We start from the raw sequence: 27267 nt of genomic DNA, 5'->3' as shown, positions 1-27267 counted from the left end.
GAGACATGAAAAAGTTAAGGTAATGGTGTGCGAACAAGCAGAGTATGTTTTTCTTTGAAAAGAGATGCTAAGCAAAGTCAGATATGTGAACTAGATCCAAAAGTTAAAGTTCAGTTTTGTTTTTAAGAAATAAGCAAGCATATTTCTACAAGGCAGCTATAAAATGCTAACCTATATCTAATGACGTGGCTTGGCTATGAAGCCAAGCTCCAGCCCCTCTTTCTCACTCTCAATTGCAAATTTCCATCTCCAAACACAAATGCCTTTTACCACACAGTTCAGTAAGAAAATTACTTTGGAGCCCTGGTGCTGAAAATGCATCAAAGCACAATCTTCAAATTCTCAACTCCCCACCCCCTCCAGCCCCCAAAAAAGAGAAAGAAATCAAAGCATAAAAAGGAAAGACACAGTTTGGCTCCCACTGGCTTACAATAACAGTAATAATCATAATCTAGAGATTGCAGGAGGTTCATCTACCCTCCATGCCAACTCAATTCGCTCCATTCACAACTGTGCATAATTATCCCTGGGACTGCAAAAATTACTGTCTTTTCACTAGCAATAGAATTGTAAAAATGCTTTCAACCTCAAGCCCTTATTTATTAAAAGAAAACTATTTGCTCTTTAACGGTTCATGTTAGGTCTGGCATTTCTGTGCAGAGGGTCAATAATCCAGTCGTTCAAAAAATAGTCACGAAAGACGTATTAACATAAGCTGTGCATTAAGACACAATTATTTATATGCCTGACAGTAATGGCTCTGCGCTGTGCACTGTATCAACTCACAGATACTTTAGCAGGAAAGTAACAACACTTTGGGAGAATTTCTGCTCTCCCAAGGACAATTAGCATAACGCTAACGCTGAAACGAGAGAGCAATAAGGACTGACTGAGTAACGCTTCATCCCAGAGTCTCCAGAACAGCGGTACCTGTCCCCAAAGTTTGTACCCATCACAGCACGCTTCCCTCTGCTAAGCACACACAGCCCGTGCCTAATGCTTCCCCAATCCTTAGATTAACGAAATACGAGTAAAGCAGTTTCAAGATGCATTATCCTCTGCCACCAGACCTCCCCGGCGCGGGCGCCCCGCAGGACCGGCCGCGCTGCCCGCAGCCAGCCGCTGACTGCCCCCCGAGCCGCGGGAGCGGCCCCGGCCGCCGGACACCGCCGAAAGGCTCCTCTCGGTGCGGGCACAGCCGCGACAGCAGGCGGTACCCGGGGCAGCGCACACCGCCGGGAACTCAGCCACGCGCAGGTCACAGCAGGGCGGAGCAGCACCGCGAGTTAACCGGACGGCGCCGCGTCCCATCTGGCCCGGGAGTTTGGAAACTCTCGGCAAATCCGCAGCCACCGCAACTTGGCCGAGGCTCGAGCGCGAGTGCCACCGGAGAGACATCGCCGGTCCGGGCTGTGCGGAGCCGCGGCACAGCCCCGCAGCGCCGAGAGCGGGAGCGGACTGTGTGCCGGGCTGTGCCGCCGCCTCCCGCCCGAGGGAGCCCCCGACCCGCGGGCAAACAGCCCCGGGCGACGCCGCGATGCTGCGCTGACAGGGTCACGACAAGGCGACAGCGGCGGGTCCCACCGCCCTCCGTTCCCTGCCCCGGGGGAGCGAAGGACACACCGCGCCGGCGCCCCTGCCCGCGGCGCAGCGGAGCGCGGGGCTGCCGCGGGGCGCCCCGGCTCGTCCCTCAGCCCTGGCCCGCCAGGATGCCCACCCTTCACCCCTCCGCCGGACCGGGCGGGCGGGTGCCGCGCCGCAGCCACCAGTTGCGCTTCCCGCTGCGGTACCTCAGCCAGGACGGGATGAGAAGTCCGCCCGCTGCCGAAGCCCTCTCGCAATGCAACAAGTGCCCGCCCGGGCGCGGCGGGAGGAGGCGGCGCGGGGGCGGTCGCGGTGCCGCCGCTCAGCGCTCGGGGCGCCCCGGCTGCCACTCACCGCGCCGCGCGCCCAACGCTGCCGCGAGCCCGCCCCCCCCGCACGCGCGCGCTCTCTTGGGCCGCCGAGGACGCCGTACCCCGAGCCGCTACCATCAAGTACCACAGGGGAGATTCGGGCCGTTCAACCCGCCCCCCTGCGTGTCGGGCCGGCGGCGGCGGCGTGGTTTCCCCCGGCCCGGCACGGTGGTAGCGGCCGGCGGCCATCGTTAGCGGAGGAGCCGCACAGTGGGAGCCGCTCGCGGGGCCGCGGAGGTGCCGGGTGGGAGAGGGGGGCTGAGGGCGGGACCGGGATCGGGATCGGGACCGACCGCTCGCCTCCAAGGAGCCTTCAGGACTCGGCTTCTGTGTCCCACAGCCGCCGCCAGGCCGGTGCGGGGCAGCGCAGCCCTGAGCGCGCTGTGGCTGAGCGTGGTGCCCGGTCGCTTCGCATGGGTTTGACGCGGTGTTTGTGTCGTTGCAGCCACAGCGCAGAAATGATCATCCCGGTCAGGTGCTTCACGTGCGGCAAAATAGTGGGGAACAAGTGGGAAGCCTACCTTGGCCTTCTGCAGGCGGAGTACACGGAAGGGTGGGTTTTATTTCTGTGTTCTTCGACTCGCCTTAGGTGAGATTACACAGTGCATAAGATCCCAGACCTGTTGGGGTTGGAAGGGAGCTCTGGAGATCATGTCGTCCAACCTCCCTGCTAAGGCAGGGCCAGAGGCACAAGTGCAGGGTCGTGGCGTCACGAAAGAGCCGTAGAGGGACTAAAAACCACAGGTACATCCTGAGGCTATTTAACCAAAGGTTAGAAATTGTAATAGGCCACAAAGTACTTGTTTCCCCACTGAATCTTTCAGGGCAGCAGTATGGAAGTTGCCAAGTCACAGCCCTTGTACCCAAAACATTCCCCGAATATGTAACTCTCTACTGCTGGTTTCTTCCCTTCCCCTTCTGTACGCCCAACTTTGACACCAACACGATGAGTTTTTTAAAGGGAGACAAGGAAAAAAAGTTACAAGTGTAAGACGTGTTTAGCGGTTTTTCTTAAAGCATTTTAACCCAGGATCGCTAACCTTATTTGTAAATACTGGTTTGCTGGAGAAAGGAGAAGTTTTAACTGTTTTAGATACCCCACTGATAGTCCTAACAATTCTGTGTTAAGAAGTCTGTGCATCCTTTGCATGGCCAGAGTTTGTTTTAATAGTCCGAGGAGAGTCTAACTATGGTGACACTACCTCAAAAGTTTTGAGAAGGAAACCTGAGAAATGCTTACATTTTCATCAATTTAAGTATAAAATAAAAAAAAATTCATGGCTGTTTGCAGTTCAAAGGAGTGAAAAAGAAGTTAGAAATGTAAGCGATGTTGAAACGGTTAAGTAGAAAGAAAATAATTTGGTTTGCATTCAAGTGGTTGGGGATCCTAATAGTTCTTACAGCTAAGTCCATTTCTTTCATATATGGAGTTAAAAGCATTACAATACAATGGGTTGCTAATTATTTTTCACTCATACTACAGTTCACCAGGACTGTTTTGATAGTGCTTCTGACTTATATTCTAGGCATTAAATTTTAATATTTTCCCCATCGTCATTATTCCTCTGCTTTTGTATAGGAGTTTTGTGTTGTCATTGACAAATGCTCACTTGAAAACAATTGTTGTGGTTACTGGCTTGATTCTGGGGTTCTTCTTCAAACTAATGCAAATATGGTATTGTAAGAAGTCGAGTTTACGGATATCAAACAGCTAAACTCTTACACTGCAGTACTGGAATCACTGTTAATGGTGGCTTAAGAAATGGATGGACAAAATGAAAAAACTTGTCTAAAGAATTACCAGTTAAAAAGACACCCACACCCTTCTGTTTGTCCCTTAAAAGTGCTCTTTTTCCACAAGTCCTTGGAAGCTGGAGGAAAAGGCAAATACAACTAAAGTTGTCTTAAAGTATATAGTATGACTGGAAATGGTGATTAACGTTAGTATTTTGCATCTCTGATAACTGCATTTGAGAGTTCAGAACTCTCCAGATAGCTCTTAAAATTTACCTATCAACAGACATCAGATGCTTTTGTTCTCAAGTGTTTTGGAAAATTTAGGCATCATGTGATGTTATTTATAAACGTTCTTTAAAAAACCCCACAGTGTTCTTACACTTCTCTAAAACAAGTTTTGCAGGTGCTGTCCTAGAATGAGCAGCCCTGCTGGACTATCAACAGTTGCAAGGACTGAGTGACATCAGAGAAGCTGCTGAAAGTTGGTTCCTGCAGTTAGACTGTACTGCTTGAAGCCAAACGACCTTTTACCATGGTCCAGCTTAGACAGAAGCTTCCTTCCAGTCCTTTGTATTTTAGAGAAGTATCCATTGGCTTCTTCCTGCAGGAGAATTACAAGGTCTAGGAAATTAAGTTTGTTTTAAGTGAACGCTTTATTGTTGCACTGCATTATATCAATCTAAAGACCTGAGATCAGTCATGTCTCATGAATGTCACATTCTGAAGGAGTATCAGACTGGCTTCATGGCTAATAGGTTGGAGTTAAAGATCTTGGTAGTATCATTATCTTTAAGAGGTCTGATAGCCATAGCCATGGAAGACACATGCACTGGTTCAGGCTAGGATGACTCAACATCCCTCTACCCAAACATAAGAATCTGGAGCAGTCACTTGGAAGGAATTCAGTGAAAAGACTGTAAAACGCTGATTTCTGACCAGTCTGCACGTACTTACTTGTGTTGGGGGGGGGGGGCGGGGGCAGGTTGTATAACTGAGTGCCTTCTCTGATGGGAGCTGGGAAGGATTTTAGCCGTCCTCAGAATTAGCATCCCTGTGTGGGGGAGGTTGCGTTCTCAGTTATTTTAGTTTCTGTATATCTCACCTTTTTAGCGTGGCTCAGATCTTAAATTTATCTTGTGAAATAGGCAAGAATCATCCTCAGTTTACAGAAACATGTTAAAACAGTGCCCTCTGAAAGCTGTGGCAGGCGGGGACCCTTTGCAGCAGCACGTCCTGTGCTCTGGCCAGCCCAAGAATGGGCAAACACCCTGTCAACAGCACTAAGTGGAAAAGGGCATTAACAGCACATGCTGAGTTTCTGTCTTTGAACTGCAAACAACTTTTCCTCTATGACTGAGCTCAAAGTAATCATTGTGTTGCTTAGGAAACGCCTACAAGTGATTCACTTCATTCGTTACGTTTTTTAATTGTTGTTCGTTAATAGAGATGCCCTGGATGCCCTTGGCTTGAAGAGATACTGCTGCCGCAGAATGCTCCTCGCCCATGTGGATCTGATCGAGAAGCTTTTGAATTATGCACCCCTGGAGAAATGAGATGGAAAAAGCACTGTGCTGCAAGCCATGTGGAACGTATCTCTAATTTAAACTTGAAACTGGACTTCAGGCAGTAAAGGATGGAAGCCAACTGTAGTGCAACCATCAAGAGATGTTTATCTTCTGGATAAAATACAGCCCCAAGCCACTAACCTCTTTCAAGGAAACAAAGGAATGGTGAAGTCCACTTAACCAAGATTTAGAGATTACAAGTTTGGATGCTTCTTCTTAAATCTGTTTTTGGAGTTGTGAACTTCTAGATGCTTCTGCCAGTAAAAACAAATGTTTGTTCATGTAGAAAAACTATTACATTTCATTAAAATGTTGAAATAAAGGAAGCTTTTCCCTTGTAGCCTTCCTACAGTTTCTGGATAAAGTTAAGTGTATGCTCGGATCTTGCTGCTTAACCCTGAGGTTAGGGGTACTGCTGAGTACCCAGTTCAGTGTCCTGCACTAGGCAGGCAAGGGTTAGAAACACAGGACTGAATTGTGGTTCCAGTGACATGGAAGTGGGTACGTTTGTGAGGCATTACTCCAGAAAGCAGCTGCAGCCCGTAGAGAACACTTTCCACTGCAGTTAAAGTCAACTTGTGGTCTCTACCCCAATCCTTACCAAACACTGGGGCTGCTGTATCATAAAAACAGTGATTCAGATGGTGCAGTGCCTTCATTTAAGCAAAACATGTCTGAGTGTCTCCGCGGAGAGCACCGGATGTGAGAATTGAGGCGTGCTGGTGTGAACAGGATCAAAGTGCAGATGCTGCCAAGCACCTGCACCCCTCTGTGGCTGCTACAGACGCTTTCCACCGTTCATCATTCAGTGACTTCATGTTGCACTGCACGTGTGCTGCGGTGCTGCCCGGCCCAGCAGAGAGGGGCTGAAACAGAGAGGGCAGCTGGAGCTGCAGGGCTGGGGAAGGTCACCTACACCCAGACAGGCACCGACCCTGCCCAGGGCTCTCACCTTCCCCTTGCACAATCAGCTTGTAAGTTGGGTCACATTTTCACTCTGTTCTCTGCCATCCAGAAAATGCATTGTTGTGCATGGTATGTGCACAGGCAGACACACTCATCTTACCTGAAAGTGAAGGAGGCCCATTCCTACACCTGTGTGGGTTTAGGATTCTGTGCAAATGCATTAGTTGATCATTACAGCAGCTCAGTAGAGAATGGGCTGGAAAAGCTGGTAATTCCTCAGGATACAGTCTGTTGCTCCTTGGTGCAGTTAAACTAGTGTATGAGCTGCAGGGTAAGAAATATCTCTGTGGATTCTTTTCTGTAGTACAAAGAATCTGGTTTGAACAAACCCTGAGTTTACAGAAATAGTAATTATTTAATGTGCTTACTGGGTCAAACTTCAACCACAAAGCTTAAAACTAGATTGTCTCACTAAACAAGAGGCAGGACTGCTGCTTGGCTTTGGCTATCACCCCACCAATCTTTACACTAGGAACTTGCTTTTCAATTTACAAGGCAGTAGTAGATGTTCCTCATATTCAGCAATTCTTCACTGAAGAATTCTTCATCTTAAAACCTATGCTTTACCCTAATGCAAAGAGAATTAAGCAGTTAATTCTACCATTTCTTTCATAGCTGGTTGGGTAGCTTGCATTCTGCATGCCTGCTGTATTAGCAAGCTGAATGCACTTTAGAAAAACAAACCAAAAAAAGCCCTTCACTTCTCTTTCAGGCTATTTTGTAAAAGTGACACTGAACCAGAGGATGAGCTTTCCCAAGTGAACTCGTGTAGGATGCTTTTCCCTGTCAGAGTGGGGTGTGACACAGCCCTGTGTGCCAGCCTGTTCACAGATCCATCGGCAGGCCCCGCGCTCGCTCCGTGAGCCGCGCTGGGAGCGCAGCAGCCCAGACAGGAACGTCTGGCAGAGGCAGCCGTGCAGGAATGCCGTGAAGAAAGCTGGCCTGCATCACTGCCAAGGAACTGGATTAGATGAGCTGACAGGACTTGCTTTCTATCTGCAAAAGCAAATTTCTAATCTCGTTTTCTGCTTTCGAATAACATGTTTCTTTTCAAAGTGGGTGCCAAGTTGTCTGATATGAAATGTTATGGCTGTTAGATACTTAATAATGGAAATGCAATTTGCAAAAACCACACCAGGCCTCATTCAAAAATGCGAAGGAAAAAGAAAAACCCACCTTGGTTGCTCTCGTTGCTATTCTCAAAAACAGGGTGCAGTGGGAGCCAGTAGCAGTCTGGTATCACTCCATCAAACAGCTGTTACCCAAGGAGCTGCAAAAACACCTGAGTAGCAAGACTAAGTCACAGCCGGCATTAATATTAGCTCATGCAGCCCTTGACACCGTGTGTGCATGACAGCTTTTCCTCAGGAGTTTGCAAATGCAGCATTAACCAAAAAAAGCCATTTCTGTAACGTGGCAAAGCAAACAGTTTATTGTGATTATGTGAAAGGTTGTCTCAAGAGTTTTGTCCTTGGGAGGGTTAGGGGCAGAACAAAGCTTAAATCCTGTTGTAGAGAGAGTCTGAAATTTTCAATGGATTTCTATAAATCCCATCTTTCACCCCTGCTCATTGGTAACTAGTAAAGTAATTCCCTTTTTGCTGTCACTTCCCCTGTGCTACCTTCTGCAACAGTTAATAACATAAGAGTATTGGATCTGCTTTCTAACCTGCCAAATGTCTTTGGGAAGAGCCATTAAATATGCTCACAATAACCACACTTTTTCAAGACAATGTAAAAGACGTGTATACACAGAAGAAATAAAAAAGCCTCCATTTTCCTTCAACCAGAAAAAGAAGCCCTTAACAAAATCAACAGATAGGCAGCAGTGGAAAAAAAAATAAGAGAAATGGTACTGAATATGCAGTCCTTAATTACATGAAGAATTCTTCAGTTGGAAGGTTTTTGAAAAATACAAAAATCCCACCACTCCTCTGCAGTCACTTACTCACTTTACATATAAAACATTTTGGAAATTTTTCAAGTCTGTCTTGAAAAACTGTTGCAGGGCTCCCACTAACCCACGTTGTGGTTTAACCCCAGCCAGCAACCAAGCCCCACACAGCCTCCCTCATTTCCCACCAGCAGGAACGATTCTCTCTGGGGAGAGAATCAGAAGGGTAAAAGCTGGAAACTCGTGGGTGGAGATAAAGGCAGTTCAATAGGGAAAGCAAAAGCAGAACACGCAAGCAAAGCAAAACAAGGAATTCATTCACTGCTTCCCATGGGCAGGCAGGTGCTCAGCCATCTCCATGAGAGCAGGGCCCCATCACGGCGGAAGACTTGCCTTCTTGGGAAGACAAGTGGCATCACTCCAAATATTTTCCCGTTCCTCCTTCCCCCTCACTTTATATAGTGATACAATTTGGACTGGAATATCCCTTTGGTCCATTGGGGTCACCTGTCCTGACTGTCTCCTCCCAACCTCCCGTGCACCCCCAGCCTCCTCACCAGCATGGCAGTACCAAAAGCAGAAAAGGCCTTGGCTCTGTGTGAGCCCTGCTCAGCAATAACAAAAACATCTCTGTATTATCAACCCTGTGTTCAGCACAAACCCAAAACAGCCCCTGTGAAGAGAATCAGCTCTAGCCCAGCCAAAGCCAGCACACCTGACATTGGAAAAGCAAGCAGTCACAGTCACAAGTGTGACAGAAGACCCTCTGTCACCCAGGCCACGGCCTCCCTCCACACATCACTATCATACCGAAATAACGAAGTGGTGCCTGTGACACACGGTGGGAGCTGAGGTCATGAAAGTACAGAGGAACCTGCTTATGGAGCTCAGCATCCTGCTGCTACCTGGAGCATCAGCACGAAGCTGTGTGCGCTTGGAAAACTTTATGTTTCTTGAAATGACAATTTTAAACAAAAAAACCCTCTTGATCATAATTCTGAGTCCATCTGCAGGAAGGAAGTGAAGTGCTTTTGTGCCAATCTGTAAAGAGCCTCAGGTTTTATATTTCAAAAGGAATTTTGCTCTGAAAAACCGCCTCTTGTGAGGGTCTCACCCCAGGGTGATTTACTGAGAGATGTGTGCTGGGCTTTTGTTCTTCCCATGACTTTTCCCTAAATGCAGTCTAGAATTAGATACTAAAGTCTGACTTCTTGTATATGTTTCTTGTCTATATAAAGAAATATGAAAACTCTCAAAATCCTGATTAAAACCATCACACAAACCCCCACAGCTGTGTATTTCCATCAAGATGTCTAACTAGCCCTGTGGCTACAAAGCTACATTTTACTGAATGATCTGTGAGAATCCAGAACAGGAGCTACCTCTTCCACTGTAAATGGTCCTACAAGAAAAATCAATCCTTGCCCTGACAAAAAAACCTAACAAAACCAAAACCAAACAGCCTATTTGCCTCTAAAATCAAGTTTAATTCCAAATAGTTTTTAACTTCAGTATGGATCCTAGTAAGAAAATAGCATCTCTACTTTGACCCCTCTCAGAGCAGACCCGTGTACATCCAGTTGAGCTCAATTAGCCAGAAAGATTTTATTACTGCAGCTTCTCAATTGAGACATCTCCAAGATAATGTTGCTTCCACCTGGCTCTGACTGCCCAGAATATGAACATAGATTTGCTTTCCCCTTCAGTGCATTTGCACCATGATTTACATTGTGTTTTTTTCTTTCAGCTCCAATTTTTATTCAGTTCCTCCAGCCAGTGAGGAAGCATTTTTAATTGTTCAGTGGAGACAGCACAATTTGAAAACCCAGGACAGGGAGCATGTGGCCAAGCCTTTGGCTCTGCCATGCTGGACAGTTTGATGTGTCACCCACTGAAGTCTGTGGGAGTCTTTTCATTAACTTCAGTGTGACTTAAAATGACCTGGTAGCCTGTGGTGCCCTACACCACTCAGGTGTCCAGGATTAATTCATTTTGTTAAGTTCTGCTAAGAAAAGCTGTTTGAGGTGCCCAAGCATTAGGCACTCAAAGAACTTTCAGATCTTGCTGCAGACTTCAACCTCTACCACATAAGGCCATAGAAGAAAATAAAAGGTAAAAAGTTACCCTTGGCTGCAGTGACTCCTGCCACTCAGGGGCAGCTGCAAGGCTTTTCTTCGGGCTGGTGTTTGGAAGCAGCACAATATTTACATGGGAGTAGTTCTTGTTTAAACCCTCATTGCTTTCTCCTTCACACTCCCTTCCAGAAATATATAGGGAATGTAGAGCCAAGTCATGCAGAAAATGTTAGGGTTTGCACCCCTCATCTAATTTCTCCTTCTCCACAAAGACACATCTTCCAGACTCTATCAGTCATCCATTGTGGTGAGCCACACCTTGTCTTGTGCTGTAGGTCACAGGTAGCTGGGGTGAAGCCACCGAGATCCCAAGCACCACATGAGTTTCCCCACAATTACTTTCAGGATACATCTGCTCCTGTGTTCAACACTGAGTCTGGTAACAGCCAAGCCAGAAAATTCGTGCAGGAAAGCCCTTCATTTATCCCTCCCAAATACAATGCAAGTGTTTTAATAAAACGGGTTCATTATTTCCTGCTCTTTAGGAGATGAACAACTAATGATCAAAGAAAGGCATGGAACAGCTGGCAAAAAGCTAAAAGCCCACAGACTTTAGGGGGCTCAAGAACCCTGGCAGTTAAAAAGCAAGTGGCAAAGGCTGTGGTGAAGCCTTTCTGTAGGCACTGATGATTTTGAATTAACACACTCCCCATCCCACAAGCTGGATGTAGAGCTAGGAAGAATAAATACTGAATGCTCTCTCTTTGGGAATCAGATCTCCTTCTTTTAAAAGCAAGTCTACTTGGAGAACTCCAAGAAATGAACTACTTCTGAAAAAACTTTAAATAAATCAGTGCCAGGAGTAGGACAGCTGCGCTCAGCACCCACTTTTACATACTGACCTTTCGTGAGCTGCTGCTTTCCACATTTTCTAGTGGTTCACCACAGCTGTATCTACAAGCTTTGAATTTCTTCAGAGATTACCTAAATGTCACTTTCCTTGCCAACATCGCTCCAGAAACCTGATCCAAGTGCATGAAGCTCAACAGGAATCTTTCCTGAAGTACTTTGGGTCCATCCTATTCCATGCTCTCTTTGCATTCTCCAGGCTGGTCCACAGCAGCAGCAGAGACTCCCTTTGCCCATCTCCATTGCTCGTGTCTTTCAAGAACAGAAAAAGGCTTCAGCTCACAGTGTCTGTTTAAGGACAGGCCTTGACAAGAACATACAGGCTCGTTAATGTGAGCCTAGGGCAATCAGTGCAGTGCCCCAGTTGCCCTTTCTGTACCTCTGGAATGGCACTCATCCCACTCTTCAGAAATCATCAGAGATGGGCAACAAGGAGCAGCCTAACCTCACCCAACCCCTGGTGTCTTCTTCTTGCATACTTCTTATCAACGACCCCTATCATACACCCTCAAATCCTAATGGAGTATTTTTAACTCGATTTTAAAAATCACTTTTTGACACTAAGCAGAACCCAGTGTGGGAAGTACTGATGGAAAGCTACTGCCCTGAGCTTTTGCAGCAATTTAGAGATCAGCAGCATCACTGCCCCCAGCAATCCAGAAGGTATAAGAACACAGCTAAAGCCCAATTATCCCCAGCTATTTACTGAAAGCTGCCTTAAAGGGCCTCTCCCCTTCTTTTTTTCCTTTTTAACGAAGTCTTCCTTCCAGCAGTGTGTGTGAAAGTGTGCTCCTTCCCAGGCAGTGATAGGAGGGAGAAGGAAGAAACATCCACTTTATGGAACAAGGAGGTAAAGAGTAATCAGAGCAGTGGCCCCTACTCAGGGCTACAGGCTGCCCTGATGCAACGGGATGTGCTCCTCCCAGCACCGATCAGCCCCTACCCACCAGCTGATGGGCTCTGTCCAGCTCCTCACCAATACCTTAACAGGTACAGCCAAGCCCTCGAGCCTCCCATTTCCAAAGAGAGTGGGAATTCAGAACTTTTATAGTTAAGTTTATAAATTCATAGGCGGCAATGCCATGGCTAACACTTGGGCTGGAGGTATAACAAGAGGTTTTGCTGAAATTCCCCCCAAAAATTTAACAACAAAAATCAGATGAGTGCTGCTCTAGGCTGTAGGCCTTTCCTTGTAATGAGATGTGCAGCTGAAGCAATTACTAACTTTAGGTTCTTTTTAAAAAGCAGTAGCAGTTTGACTAGGAGGTCTTCCTCCAGGAATGAGCTAGTAAATGAAAGCATTAAGTTAATAAGGGCTTGAGTGCTTCAGATCATTACAGAGATGGCCTACAGCTCCACACTTCACCAACTTGATTTTTTTTTTAATATCATTGTCAAAACAGCTCAAAGAAAACCCTCTTTGGATCCACTCAGCATTAAATGCAGCCTAGATAAATGGCTGATTTCTTCCATTAAGCAACATTTTTAAAAGCAAAAGACTAATAATTAAATTCCACTGATGAAAAATTGCTTCTAATAAATAAAGAGAAACAGATGCCATTGGTCTCAGCTCAGTCAGTGACCTGAGCTGCTACTGAACCAAATGAATGCGTGCTGCAGGAGCTGGGAGCAGCACCATGGAGAAACTCCCATTTCAGCTACAGCCAGAGACATCTTGGGACACCATTTCTGGTGTTTTGAGCAACAGCCAGGGCAGCTGGTGGTTCCTGCCAGCCTGGCATCCCCACAGCTAAACTGCTGTTATCCTGCCTTTGTCTCAAACCATGATGGGCAACCTTGCTTCGGGACAGGTCCCAAGCAGGACTGGGATCTGTGTTGTCCAGAACAAAGCTGGAGCCTCCACCCAGGATCAACGTGGTCATGCACTGCCTGACTGAAGGTCCTTCATGGGGGCTGGGGCCAAACTGGCCCAGACCCACCCCCTGCCCCCAGCCAGGGCAGCATGCCCAGGAGGCTAACAAACTCCTCTGCTTCCACATCTCAACCAGGGCACATTTCCACAAAAGAAGGAAATTCTCCAGGGGATACCTGGACAGCAGAGTTCTTCCTTCTATTGGAGACTCCTTATAAATTATCAGCCTTTTTCCCTCCCATCCCACCTCCCTCAGGCACATTCCTAACTCAAAATACCTGAAACTTATCATAAACTCTGAATGTGATCAACTAAACATAACCAGAGAGAGCTTCAGGCCTTCACTCCCTTCTACACATCCAGTTCCAGGGGGGCTCACAGAATCAGTTAAGTTGGAAAAGACCTGTGAGAGGATCAAGCCCAACCTGTGACTGAACACCCCATGCCAACTAGGCCATGGCACTGAGTGCCACATCCAGTCTTTCCTTAAACACCTCCAGCGACAGTGACTCCACCACCTTCCTGGGCAGCCCATTCCCATGTGTAATCACCTTCTGTGAAGAAATTCCTCTCTACGTCCAACCTGAACCTCCCCTGGCACAGCTTAAGACTGTATCCTCTTGTCCTGTCACTGGTTGCCTGGGAGAAGAGACCAACCCCCACGCGGTTACAGCCTCCTTTCAGGCAGCTGTGGAGAGCAATAAGGTCACCCCTGAGCCTCCTTTCCTCCAGGCTAAACAACCCCAGCTCCCTCAGCCAAGTTCCAGAAGCAGGGAAGTCATATTGCATATGAGGTTACTGCAATATCACAAACTTAAGCTGGTTATTTCTTTCTTCTTTATTTTAAAAGCTACAATATTCAGGTAGCTCAAGGAAAAACAACTTTTGGATTTTGTCTGCTCATAAATCCATCACAACAGCTTGGGGGAAAACAGTAAATAAGATATTGGAAGAATAGCACAAGAGGCCAAAAGAAGAGCATCTGCCTCTGGATGTGCTATTTGCAACCAAAGTCAGGTAGCAGGCTGTGATATTAGTGTGTGGTATTGATTTGTTCTTAATCCAGAGAAATGCCCCTGTAATGAACTCTGCTGTGCCCTTAATGATTTCATATTGAAGGATGTTAGGTGCCTTGCTCATAACAGAGTAACAGCAACTCCAAAAATAGCAATCCTCATAATAAAATGTTATTGAGAATCCTGAATTTCAATATAAAAGGGACTCTGCTGTACTCAAGGGCTTACTAGGTACAAATGCATACTTTAAGAAGTTGTATTAAAGTCATGTTGGTACCTGAGTTACAGAGACACTGCGAGATGCTACTCCAGGGAGCAGCTGAGCCCCGGTCCCCAGGAAACTTTTAGGCAGATGTAATACAGGCAGGATTTAATCCCACCAGATGACTGGGGCTGGATGTCTAGAAAGAGCTGAGGTGCTTTTGCAAGCTGCCTGCGAGGGCAGGAGAGTGTGGCTGCGGTGCTCCTCAGCAACAAACAGGGGCAGCACAGGAACAGGGCGCTGGGCCAGGTGCCACGTGCCTGGTCCTGGCTCTGCTGCTCATCCCCAGCCCTCAGCAGAAGCCCCTTCCAGAGGGCCACCACCAAGCTGCCACTCCAACTGGTGCAAGGGGGCTTGCAGGAGAGGGCGGCTGCCACCAGGCTCCCAGCGGGAAGAAGTATTCCTACCAAGATCTGGGCCACCACAAAGAACTCGAGCTGGGAGCACCAGGCCTAAGGTTGGCCTCACTTGCAGGTGATGCCTCAGCTTTGTCAGTGCTGCAAACAGCAGCCCCAAATTAAGCCTGCTGGGCTTCCCAGCCTTTCTCAGCACAGACCTTATCCTGCAGGCTGGCCCAGGGGGCAAGACCCCAGTGGCTGGGAAGGATGGTGGTTCCCCATCTCCCACCATATGGTTGGTGCCAGAGACCCTCACTTGGACTAGAGGAGCAGAAGGGAAGACCCAGCCCTGCAAAGAGATGCTGGGGAGCAGCTTCAAGCCTTCAAATAACTCTCAGGCACCAACCAACTTCATTAAGAGCAAGCAGAGGCATCTCCTGCCACGTCTAGCAGAACTGGGAACAGGATTAATTAGCTGGAGGAACAAGGGGTGAACATTTGCCTCCTACAACCCCCAAAAGTAACCTCAGAGCTTGGCTTTTAGGTTATCCAGGATATAGACTGGAAAAAAAGCCATTAGTTCAACTGTGCCTGATTCAAACCATAACTGCCTTAATTACAGCCCATTGTTTCTGACCCCTGCCCAGAAGGTGATGTCAGCCAGGCTGCCCTACCTGCAGGGTCTGTGTGGGGCAGGTGGGAACACCTGAGGGGGCTGTGGCTTGCTGCCTCCCCCAGGACCCTTTCCTGGGGAAAAATGGTATTAAAAACTGGACCAGAATGGTGAACTTGTTCCCCTGAACTGGCTGTAAGCAGGTGAAGCAGGAACTGCCTCTCTGCTCCAGCCTAGTTCCTGCTAACAGCTAACCCACAGGCTGGCAGTGCCTGGTCCCCCTCAGGGAGACAAGCAGCATCCCTGGACCCTGTCTCTGAGAAGGACTCTGAATCCTAGAGCAGTGAAACAAGAGTAGCAGCGCATGGAGAGCAGAAGCTATTTGCATTCACATTCCAGAAACCTCTGCCTGCAAGAGCAGAATCAAGTTTACTCAAAGCTCCAGGCTATGAGAAACCAGAAAAAATGACTGATTCTAAACCAGAAGCTGCAGTTGACACCAGTGATATGCATTTCCTATTGCTGGTTTTAGAAGTGCCACCAGAGTTCAGCAGTTTTGTGGGGTCGTAACTCCTTTGGAGCAGTATTTTTATTGTTACGTACATTACAGGCGGAGCTGAAGAGGTGCAGCTGCGACTGACGCTCCGCAGAGCTTGGCACAGCTTCAACCGGCACTGAAAGGAAGTTTCAATCAAAGAGGACAAGGAAAAGGAAACGCTGTTAGTAATTAATTTGTCCATTGTGCTGAGCAGGCCCTGGTGGGGGGCTCAAGGGTGAGAAGGAGCTCAGCTCTTACTCAGGAAGTGCAGGAGGGACTTTTCCTGCACTGCTGTCTGCTCCTCCACTCCCATCCAGCACCAGTAACATCTGAGTAGCTGCTCACTTCCCCAAAGGGGTCATGAGCTCTGCCAAAAAACCCTGGTACAAGAGGTCTCCTCAAACCTCCAGGCAAACTGGGGACACAACTCCTGTATTCCAGTCAGAGCCTTAACCACATCCCCGCCAACCCACCGCTCTGCTTGTGAAATGCTGCCTCTTCTCACCCACATTTGTTTAAATTCAGTTTGCTCCCTGAAGGCAGAGTTGGTTTTTTGGTATAAAAGAGGCCAAGAGCCCATGTTTGCTGGAACTGTGATTTTAATAGCCTGATCCCATGACATTACCTGTGGTAAGTGAACTGTAAAATACACGTGAAAAATGTATTTAATACATATGCAACTTTTTTTGCTGTTCCATGATTTAGGGCTCCCTCTTTTGGGGTTCAGGATTTGTCAATCTGGAACTGTAGACAAACCTCAAATGTTTCTTTTGAGTAATCCTGCCACAACTGCCAGCTAGAGCCTAAACAACTGAATCATTCATGAGCCCATCCACAGAGCACGAGGCATTCAGCAGAGGAAAGAGCACGTCAGCCTTTAACTGGCTGCTATTAAAAACCTGAAAAAGGGCGGTGGGAGAAGGAGGAAGGAGGAAAAGGAAATAAATTATAATATTGATCATGTTTGTGGAACGATGATGGAAGAGGGATGGAAAACACAAGCACAATATGTGAATTAGCTTGGGATATCTTAGAGAATTGGGCACATTTAAATGGGACAAGATTTAATTTAGGTAAATATAAAATAGGTCCTGATGATGCTCAGTATATAACAGAGGAATAACACACAAGAGAAGAACCACAAGAGCTGGCTGTGGAGGAACATGCCTTCAGATGTCATTTTGTAGTACTATTAGCTGTTATTTCAGTCTGGGGGGAACTCAGCTGACATCCTCCAGGAGTGAAGATAGCAGCAAAGTCCCAAAACCTGAGCCTGGTGCCTCACATTTCAGGTCATCATTGCTCAATTCTGCATCCCAAAATGGGCAGCAAGGAATCAAAGCATGTAAAACAACATGGGAAAGCAATTAGTCACTAAAGACTGCTTGGGGGAGGGTAAAAAGGTCATTAAACAGGAAGCTTGCCCAGGAACTGGAGAGAAGGGAGAGGGGAACCATGACTCTGGAAGGATCAAGCACATTTTTGTGGTGTCAGACTTCTGGGGTAAAGAGGTTCCAGCCTTTATGAGCAAAGTAAGAAATATAAACCTCACCTGTAAAGGCTCCTGCAGGCAGTGGAAATCCTCCAGCATGGTAGGAGATCTACAGATGTACATACACACACATATGGTCAAAGCTGCAAAGCATCCCCCCGCACGTCTGCACGCCGGTGTAGTGCCTGCTTTGGTTGTCTCTGACCCCAGGGGTGCAAGGGGCTCAGTGTGGCCCTCATGCTCCCCCCACGGCTGCCAGGGACACGTGTGACAGTCAAAGTCACATCTGGGACCGCAGGGGGGCAGGGTTGGCTGTTTCTGTCCCAATGCGGGGAGACAGCAGCCCGTGGCAGGATCAGGCCCTGCCAGGGCACGGGGCTCTCCCTACACTCCATGTGGGTACAAAGTGCTCTTCTCTTGTCAGCAAGATAGTTCACTACCCAGAAGAATGAAGCCTGGAAAAGCGTTATGCTCAGCAGCTCCCTTTCTGCAGAGAGGAGCCGCAATCAGGAGAGGAAAAGCTGCTGATCCTGATGGGCTTGGCACGTGCAGCTTCCTTTCTGTTAATGCAGGCAGCCGGAACGCAGGAGGAGCAGCCTCCTTTGCAGGGCGTAAGAGCACTTCAGAACCCCAGAACGGGGAACGTGGAGCGATGCTGGAATGAGTCACTGAATGCATTTGGGGGGCATCAGCATCCTTGCTGCTCATGAGATTACAGCTCGTTTGAGAGCATTACGCTCCCTCCCCACAAGGAATTTGTCATCTTTGAAGGCACCACACGAATCTGCTCCCCGTCGTCGCCTCTGTGGCCTGCTGGGCGGCGCCACTGGCAGGAAAGGCGAGAGCATTCCCCTTGCCATTTCCCAAGCAGGCGGTATTTGTCCTATCTCACCAGGGAGGAGAGTATCACTGCCTGAGCCTCGACTTTCTCTCCACTGCTGCAGCAGTGCTCAGTCCCAGCCCATCAGGAAAACAAGGACATTACAGCTGCAACTGAAGGCAAAAGAAAGGGACACCAAAGCCTCCCTAGGGGGAAAATTCCCCCCAGTTAAACAGCAGAAGAAAGGGCATGTCTGTACTGGTTTGGGGTTAGAAGCAGCCTTGCAGGGGAGCATAAAATTCTTGTCTTGTTTGAAACTGCAGGAATAGAGTGACTGCCCAAAGCTGGACCCTTGCAGAAACTGCTTCCACTACAGCTGTTTTCCCCTTTATTCCTAAGCAAATTGTGCTGACCACATGGCCACCCCAGGAGAGCAGACCCCGGGCTGTGCTAACTGCTGCAAAGGGCTATGCACAGCTGAAATCTCCATGTTCAAAGGGAGACAAGCCTGTGCTGCTGTCTCGAGAGAGAGGGATGAGACCTGAGGCTGCGGGATGCTGTAAGATGGCAATTGCACCTTGATCATGAATACTGCAGAAGCCCTTCCAAAGAGAAAGAGAAATCGCTTTTAAGCAGTATCTTCAAGCTCAGAGACTCTGCGCTCAGACTTCAGACACCACTCCATGACAGTCTTGCAGAAGGGGTGCTAATTTCCCTCTGGGGTTGGGAAAGAGTGGCTGTGGCCACCCTGCACTCCTAAGGACAGAGAGGGGAACAGGACAGCCCTTCCTTCTCGGTTTGTGTTCCACCTTCAACTCACTTCTCTTGCAAACGGGGCTTGGGAGGAGGTCTCATAAATGTACACAGTCACATTCCTGTCTTACCCAATGCATCCCAGGAATGAACAGCAGTCCAGCAGCGGGGCACCGGCTCACCCCTCCACTCCCGAGCCAGCCGGGCCTGTCTGCCCTGCGCAGGCAAACACGCTTGCGGGTGTTTTTGGCAGAAATCCCTGCTCCCAGCCGGGTGCAGGCCCGGTCACGCTGTCAGCCTGTCTTGCGGTGCTGCAGCCTGAGAACCAAGCCCGTTTCTGGGGCTGGAAGGAGCGGCGTTCCCTTCCCGTGCGGGATTCCCCGGGGCTGGGACACCGCGTGTTCCCATCGCCACCGCGCGGCCGCGCTCCGCACTGCGGGCGGGGACACCGCCGGCGCGGAACGCGTCACGGGGCATTCCCACCCCTGCATCCCGAAGGGTGGGGATGGAAGACTTCCAGCGCCTTCGGTAAGTGGGAACAGCAGAGCCCTGAGCCAGTTCCAACCCCAGCTGGTCTGCTGAAGCAGACCTGACCGATGCTCACGGACGGCAGCTGGGCAGCACGGAGAAGGGAAGGTAAAGGCCCTGTGCTGCCTGCCTGGGCACTCGGCCTGTGACAAAGAAGAGTAGCCCATGTGACAAAGAATCTTAGAATGAACTAGGCTGGAAAAGACCTTTGAGATCATCAAGTCCAACCTATGACCTAACACCTCCACAGACCCTGGAGCAGTGCTGGGTGCCCACACCTGCGTGCACAGACTGCGGCTGCATGGGATGCAGAAGGTGGGACGAGTATTCCATAATCCCATGGAGGTTCCAACAGGACACATTTATACCCCTGTGACAGCTAATAATACACTAATAACTACCAGTACTAATAAATCTACTATTTATTCTAATAAATAATCATAGTTTTAGGTTGCAATAGGTGATTCTACTACTGGATCCTAAAAGGTAATACTGTAAATAGAATTTAAGAGATCCCAGCAGTACAACTTTTGATAATTGTGTTAATAGCTAATACCAATACTATAGATGCTAATTCTTACAGGAGATTGTAATAAACACTAATAAAATAAACTAATAATGCTAATTAATAATAAATATCAATAGAGCTAATAAGCACACCTATCACAACCCTGACAGGACAGAGAGCAAATGATGGGTGACACTGCAGGCCACTGGGTGACACTGAGGCCTTGGGCTCCCCTGGACTGCACTGGCAGTGTTTGACCCATTACACCAAAGTGCCCCTTCTCATTTGGCCCCAGCTCATAATAATTAACCCCTGTGATCTCATTTGACACCTTGATCAACCATCAGAGCCTCAACTGACCTCAAGTAACCCCTGTGCCCTCATTTGATCCTGCAATCAATTAAAAGAGACTTAAGCAACCCCTGTGACCTCAAGTAACCCCTCCCAGGGACTACAATGACCTCAAGTAACCCCAAATGACCTCAGGTAACCCTTCCCAGGTACTCCAATGACCTCAAGTAACCCCTGTGACCTCAAGCAACCCCTGAGGTTCTGCACCCTCAGCTCTCAGGGGGAGCAGCCTGCAGCACCCCACAGTAGCACACCACAACCAGGCTGGCACGGGCAGGGGTGCGAAGCAGACTCTGCCACAGCTTCCCTCCCTCCCTCCATTCATCTTCTTCTTGAGGAGTCGGCTCCTCAGCAGCAGGATCTGAGCAAGCCAGAGAACTCACCTGGCTCATGGTAGCCCTTCAATTTTGCTGCACACAGTCAGTACAGAGTCTTAAGCTTTATTTTTCTATTGGCCAGCAACTTAAACTGGGTTAAAAAAAACCAAAAGCAATGAATATTGTTACACAGAGAAAAAATATAAAACAACTCAGTGGGCACAAGCCAACTTACTGTTCATGTCTCATTCTTCCTGGCCTCTCCCAACCCTGTACAATGTGTTTGAAGGGAATGGGCAAAGGCAGCTATGAAGATATGCTTAAGAAATCAGAAATATTGCTTCAAGCAACATGCTCAATATTTTCCTCTTAGCTAGTAGTCAATACTTGTTAAGGAACTTTACTATAAAACAAGAAATAATTTAGAGGTTTCTCCTTTAGATCATTACAGAATCATTTAGATTTCTTTCCTCTCTTTCCTACTGCTGTGGAACCAAGGATACACCTCAGTTCCTCCACCTCTCTTTCTGCATTAGTTGAGGATTATTTCATAGGACTGATAATGGAGGAGTTTCAGATTGACCTGCTCTGAATTTTAACATGTTGCCCTTTAGCTCCAGTCCATGATTTCTGCTTTGTGAACCAAAACCCCCACGATTGGTCTGGATGATTCTGCTTATGTTGGCTGTCTGCTGCCAGGGACAGAGCTCAGCCAGCACTACTAAAAGGCCAGAAGAGGGAAGAAATTTATTTATGAAGGTCTGAGCTTGTCTTCACTGCTCAGAAACACCGAACTCCCTTTTCTGCTGCTTCATGAGTGTAACAGGCATACCAGGAAGGAGGGAACAAGACAAGAGGAACACAAGATCCCATGAGCTCAGGCTAAGATCCTGCTGGCACCAAGTCCATGGCAATGTCTGTGTCCCATATGTATCCAGCACCCCAGTGCAGAGACAAGATTTAATTAAAACCTATTCCTCAGCAGCAAATAGCTTACCCAGCACTATCAATTTACCAAGTACACTGGGGAAACTGGTTGAAACTGACTCTCCTGACCTTCTCGGCAGTAACCAGTAAAGTGAGCTTCCAGACAAAGCCAGAAAACCCTCAGCTGACTAACAAGCTCTTTGCAGGCTGATAAAACATTGGTATATATTCATTTCCTGCCCAAGGGAGGCAAACCTGGAGGTTTTAGTTAGAAAAATCAAACCAGGGGAACCTCTCAACATGTAACAGATGAAAAAGGTATTTCCACTAACTGAACAGGCCAAAGGGTAGCAAGATATGGCAGCCCCACAAAAAGACCAATTCTTCACCAAACCTCATCAGGGGACAGGGAGGTGGAAGTAAGAGTTCTCACTCATGCTGGGAACCACTCAAAACAACAGACTAGACCCAAAAAAGGCAGTCCGTCATCTTTGCTCCAGAACTGCGGGGCAGCAGAAGGCCTCTTGTGGCTCCTAATGGCACTGTGTTGGAGAAGGCTTCAAGGAAGAGGAAGAAGAATTGCTGAGAAATCCTAAGGCACCCACAACATCTTGGCAACATGAGTGTCACGACTGCATTTCAGCTGCACCAAGTTGTGCTCCTCATCAGCAGGGCAAGGAGCTCCTGGCCCAAGTAACCAGACAGGCATCCTCTCTGGTGGACAACAGCTGTGTTAGGACATTGGTGCACACTCGGGAGGAGGGAGGGAAATCTTCCATGTATGAGAAACTCAGCTCTGGCTCCAGCTCAGAACCATCATCTGTCCTCACAGTCAATGCCTGGTACTGCAGAGCCACTTCTCTGGAGAGCAAACCATGATTCTTGTATCCTGAGCGTCCTGAGAGCTTCATGTTGGCTCGGGAAAAGCCTCAAGGGAAAGGGCCTTGGATAAATCTTGCTTTGTAGTTATATCAAGGGACTGTTGTGCTAAAGCTTCGAGCAGAAGATCCACAGCTCTTTTGCTTCTTGACACTGAAGAGGACCCGCTGAACTCCCGGCTGCCTCATACACAACAAGGAGGGTGACTTTCCCCAGAGGGGCAGGTAAGGCAGTGCATGGTTCTAAAGGCATTCAATTACAGAGCCAAGTCCTCAGGTTACAGACACTTTGGTGGTGGTGGCGGAGAGTGGTCAGGTTGGCGGGTGCTAAGGGAAGTGGCAGAGGGGGAGCAACAGAGCTCTCACAGCTATTAATATGGTTCTGACTTTAAACTCTTGTACAAGCAGCAGGTGAAAATCATCCCAAAGATCTACAGTGTAAAGGGAAGAAAGAAATACATTAAAACCACAGAATGGATGCAGTGGAGCCAGCAACTTGCAAACTGACAGTTCAGACCCACTGGAGTGCCTGGGGATAACACGCTCCAGCTTGCAATAGGCAGCAGGAAAAAACAATCTGTGCTAATCCTCACAATTAACCACAGTAGCTTCCTGGGGTGTAATGTAGCTGCTTGCCAGAACAAAGGGGAAGATGAGGAAGTCCCAGACATGTCTGCATTGGGAAAAAAGAATATCCTGTGCCTTCCCCTTTTAAAATGGGAATGCAAGACATTCACATTCTACACCTTTTTTCATCACGCTCTTGCAAATCATCGCAGACCCACGGGGCTGTTCTTCAACATAGCACAGCCGAAGGAAAAATTCTGGATGGCCCGAGCTAATCCTTAGGATCCCAGGTGGGAAGGTCCTGGCTGCGGGGCGGGCAGTTACGGGACACGGCCACAGGAGGGCTTCCTCGGGCTGCCGAGCCGTGGCCTCCCATGGCCCCGGAGCACAACTCCTCCCCCGGTCCCGCAGGGTAAGCACCGTCACCTGCAGCGAATTCACCACACTGGCACAAAGACTTTTGCTTTGCAGCTGGTGAATCCTCGAGTCCCCGAAGTACCTGGCAACTTCCCCTTGCCAGGCAGGGAAGAGCAATAAAACATCTTTTTTCCATCCCTCAGCTCAGGGGTTCCTTCAACTTCTGCCCAGCACCCCAAAAAGTCCCCGGAGCCCTTTTTACCTGCACACAAGCAATGCTGATGCCCACTGCCCCGATAATTTTCAGATGCTCTTGAATGAAGTTTTCCAGCTTCGTAATGCAACCACTCTGCAGGGTGAAAGGAGGGACATGGAAAATCAGCTTCATTTTAACTTCTTGTTCACTTTAATCCAATGTTTGCGACCCTTGAAAGCAGCACTTCAAAAAGTGGTGTCTGTCAGCAATCTCTTCCCCTGATATCTCTGGAAAAGCTACGCAGATGATGTGAACTGCATCATGGCTGGTATTGCTCAGGACCAACTGGCCCAGGAACCTCTGAACAAACCCAAGGTGGCTGCTGGTAGAGCAGGAGAAATGCAGAAGAACCAGCCACATCACAGAGTGTCATTCTTCTCTCAGGTATGTGGAGAAACATTCCCTCACCCACTGCCTAGCTCCTGCCTGGAGGGGACGTTTGCTCCTGTGAGGCCAAAAGGCTAAGGAAATACTGCTGAGTGCATCCAGTACCAAGAACTCTTAACATAACTGAAGCCTTTGAAGAGTAAAAAAATTCTTCCCACTGCTATTTATTACATCAGTGAGTTTTGGTGTGAACCTGGAAAGCCAGGCTCTATCTGCCTCTGCCTTGCAACTGTCAGTCAAGGACCAGAAGTATCTCCATTTGCACCTCACAGAGTAGTTCCAACCACAGGAAGCTGTGTCAAATGCAGGACTTGCATCCAAGTCTCTTGCCAGAACCAACAACCTCTTCTGCTTCCCCCCATCATTAACGTACCCAGTGGTAACAAACATAATTTATTTTCGTCTACATCTACCTGTTAAGTAACAGTCTACAGAGCTGAACACTCAGCTAAAGAAGTGAATTCTACATTCCAAGGAATGCTACTGACTTTGAGGCCTACTGACAGTTGGCAGTAATAACACAATACCCTCATCACTCCCTGCCCACCTCCTTTACACACTTTGTGACAGGTGGCTCTGAAGCCTTTCTGCTCTTTACCTCCTTGTAGATGTTGGAAGGATGGTCTCTTCGGCCACACAGGTCAGTGATCGTCTTACAGCAGCTGTCTGGGACTTTCCTCCCACTGGCCTCTGGAGATTTGATCCACAGGCTGTCGGCCCAGTCCGTGTAGTTGTTGCTCCCACAGCACTTGAACTGTACACACACGGAGAGCCAAATCTGAGCCTGCAGGCACTGCAACCTTCTCCCTCCAGCCTCCCACACCGAGCCCTGGGCTTCACCCGCCTTTGCAGACACTACAGCTATCTCATGGGTTTGGTTTTTTTATAATTATTAGCGACTTTCGTGTTAAGAGCTCCCCAAACTGCCATTAAATATCAAGTTCATCCATCCTTCAGCAGCTGTGACTTTTGTTTACTGCTGGGACGAACTGTAACCAGAGTGCACCTGCAGCTGCCTCAGCTCATAACTGCGTGTTAATGATGGCAACAGGATAAGTTTAATTACCAGTTACCATCACAAAAGCACCTGCTAAGGCACTATGCATAGAGTAGTCCCTGTGCTTTGAAAGTGCCTGTGCACAAGGGCTGTTTCTGTGGAAAAACCTGTCAGAACTGTGGCAGCCCTAACCTGAACCACCCCTGAGCCAGGCGCAGCAAGCAACAGTGGCAGGAGAGATCTTCTTTCATTACATCTTGCTCTCTAGAGTACTGAGAAGCTTAATGAAAAATGTCAGCAATTTCTCCAAAGCTTTGAACAGGGAAAGTAGAAGCAGCTGTCAGAGTGACTTGGCAGCTCCAGTTCACTGGGAGCAGTTCAGATATTGTTTCCCCAGTGCTACTGGTCATGCAATTCAGTGATCACACCATGCAATTCTGCCAGTTGCATGGCTCAGGCCCTGCACCTCACCCAACTCTGTCTTGAATGAGAACAAGCAGAACATACACTCAGCATACTGGAGAAATATCTCTAGGTTGGATGTCAAGAGATGCCTTTTCAGCCCTGCAGTTGCATTAATTCTCTTTGCCTCCAGAGACACCCACCTCCTGCTGCAGTTTGTCCACTGCGCTGGTAACACTCTCTTCTCCCTCCCTCCGGTACTTCTGGGTCATGGTGTTCTTCAAATTTTGCTTCAGCTCCAGGCTCAGCTGAATGGAAGAGACAAGTGGGATAAAATCACAAGGCAAACTCATTCCTCAGAACGACCCAAAGTCCTGCATACATTCCACTGCCTTTGCTCCAAGAGGAGGATGGAGAACCTAGTGGAAGCTACAGCTTCCTTCAAGATCATCCTCCAAGGCTGGACAGGCTTATTTCCAAATGATTACAGACCAGGCTTCTATTTTAACAACTGCAGGGAGGTGCTTTGGGACCAAATTTCAGCCTGTGTTACACAACTCCACATGGCTTCTTACCTTGAATATGCCAGATTGCCAAGACATGACTGCAATGAAAGGGAATATGAAAGTGTGCCTGCTTAAACATGAATATGCCTGTGAGACCATGTGCAGTCTTCTCCCTCTAAAACCTGTAACAAAATACTAAGAACTCTGTTTTTGTAAAAAATACAAATCACTCTGTCCAGAAACAGGAAGAAATTGGAGTCTGTGGCATGGTGGACTGAAGCCACGTAGACCAAACAGCTCTTGTATCATCTTCAAAAAGGATGCCACAGGAGGGAATTAAAAGCGTGTAATTGCAAAAATCACTGCAAGGCCTTTCTTAATAATAGAGAGACAAAGTCTGATTTTGCAAGAGCAGAATTTCTGAAAGCATCATCATAAACCACTGGCATGTTCAGGTGATTGGATTCAAACATGTATTCCTATGAAGACTCTTTTAATCTAGCTGAATTTTTCTCACCCTTTGGTGACAGCCAAAAAGTGCCAAAGAGCTCCATCTTTTTTTTTTTTCCATACTGGTTCATGCAGAAACACTGCTTCAGTCCAACTAAATTGAAATTCCAAGTTTCCTATACCAATAAACAACATCAAGATGCATTTTAGATGGGGTCAATGGATGAAACAACTGAGCAACCTCTTCATATACCTTCTATTCTACACAGTAAGTAGTAAATGAGAGGTCAAACATCTGGTTACGCTAAACTTTGCAAAATACAGTCTGGAGTTTATTCTCACTTTGAAACCCTGTTTTCTCCAATCCCATGTGTCAGATGGGGACAACACCTACCTCACAGAGATGATATGAGGCGTCATTCATTAATATTTGCAAAATGCTTTGAGATCCTGGGCTGAGAAGCTCTATGGAAATGCAAAGGACTTAGCATAATAGAAAGAAAGGAAAAGGTTCAGCAACTGGAAGGCGGAGGGAAATAAAGAGGAGAGTCCATTAGCAGAATTATTACTTGAGGGAAAAGCAGTTACCTGCAGGCTCACGGGGAAGAACTGCAGCATGGAACAGAGATAACAAAAGAACCAGTTTAGACACACACATGCAAGCCTTAGACACCAAAGCAAGGGCTGAAATAAAAACAATGGCAAACAGAGCAAGCAGCCTGCAACCAAGAGAGAAGGGGGATTTATCAGCCAGAGGGCAAAGGGATATGCAGCTGTTGATCAGAGATGCACTCAAGGGTACAGTTCTGAATATGCTGTCCTTTATTTCAACCCAGGGATCAGCTCCTCTTCATCCACTGTCACATATGAACCTCATGCCTTTGCACAGATGGATGGACAGATCCTGGCTTCCTGCCATGCCTGCCAGGATTGATCTTTTCCTGTTAAATATGCACACTCATATCCCAGATCCCTCCTGGCAGGAGCCAGTACAGTTCTTTGGCTTCTTGCAAACCACCAGTGCCCATCCA

General features: G+C 47.8%; 3 protein-coding genes across 8 annotated transcripts in view; 1 reads left to right on the top strand and 2 right to left on the bottom strand.

The window, feature by feature from the left end:
• The window catches only part of TSPAN4 (tetraspanin 4), a 429626-nt gene extending 427707 nt beyond the window's left edge, over positions 1–1919 (bottom strand). Inside the window, exon 1 of the mRNA XM_032110834.1 lies at positions 1791–1919. The gene's annotated coding sequence lies outside the window, so the exon portion shown is untranslated. The remainder of the gene's footprint in view (positions 1–1790) is intronic.
• A 181-nt stretch (positions 1920–2100) lies between these two features.
• POLR2L (RNA polymerase II subunit L) lies at positions 2101–5603 on the top strand. Of its 3 annotated transcripts, none has more exons than XM_032110836.1 (3): positions 2101–2192; positions 2401–2508; positions 5137–5603. In XM_032110836.1, exons 2-3 carry the CDS (start codon positions 2414–2416, stop codon positions 5243–5245), a joined length of 204 nt encoding a protein of 67 aa, XP_031966727.1. In that variant the 5' UTR covers positions 2101–2192; positions 2401–2413; the 3' UTR covers positions 5246–5603. The 3 variants fall into 3 exon arrangements, with proteins under 3 accessions (XP_031966727.1, XP_031966726.1, XP_031966728.1); XM_032110835.1 differs by having other exon boundaries at positions 2113–2199; XM_032110837.1 differs by lacking the exon at positions 2101–2192 and adding an exon at positions 2238–2309.
• A 10718-nt stretch (positions 5604–16321) lies between these two features.
• CD151 (CD151 molecule (Raph blood group)) overlaps positions 16322–27267 on the bottom strand; it is a 36026-nt gene continuing 25080 nt past the window's right edge. For all 4 annotated transcript variants that reach the window (XM_032111584.1, XM_032111583.1, XM_032111586.1 and 1 more), the window contains 4 exons: positions 25484–25588; positions 24480–24635; positions 23501–23587; positions 16322–22745 (listed from right to left, as the gene is read on the bottom strand). In XM_032111584.1, the coding sequence (XP_031967475.1) occupies positions 22686–22745; positions 23501–23587; positions 24480–24635; positions 25484–25588 (408 nt within the window). In that variant the 3' untranslated portion in view covers positions 16322–22685. The remainder of the gene's footprint in view (positions 22746–23500; positions 23588–24479; positions 24636–25483; positions 25589–27267) is intronic.

This window comes from Corvus moneduloides, chromosome 6, assembly GCF_009650955.1.
Source record: "Corvus moneduloides isolate bCorMon1 chromosome 6, bCorMon1.pri, whole genome shotgun sequence".
NCBI lineage: Eukaryota > Metazoa > Chordata > Aves > Passeriformes > Corvidae > Corvus > Corvus moneduloides.
This window is presented reverse-complemented; position numbering and strand designations above follow the sequence as displayed.

What these genes read in the sequence shown, in the direction of transcription:
- POLR2L (XM_032110836.1), top strand. Translation starts at nt 2,414, where the DNA reads ATGATCATCCCGGTCAGGTGCTTCACGTGCGGCAAAATAGTGGGGAAC. An exon ending in CAGGCGGAGTACACGGAAGG is followed by an intron (nt 2,509 to 5,136) that starts GTGGGTTTTATT and finishes GTTCGTTAATAG; the next exon opens with AGATGCCCTGGATGCCCTTG.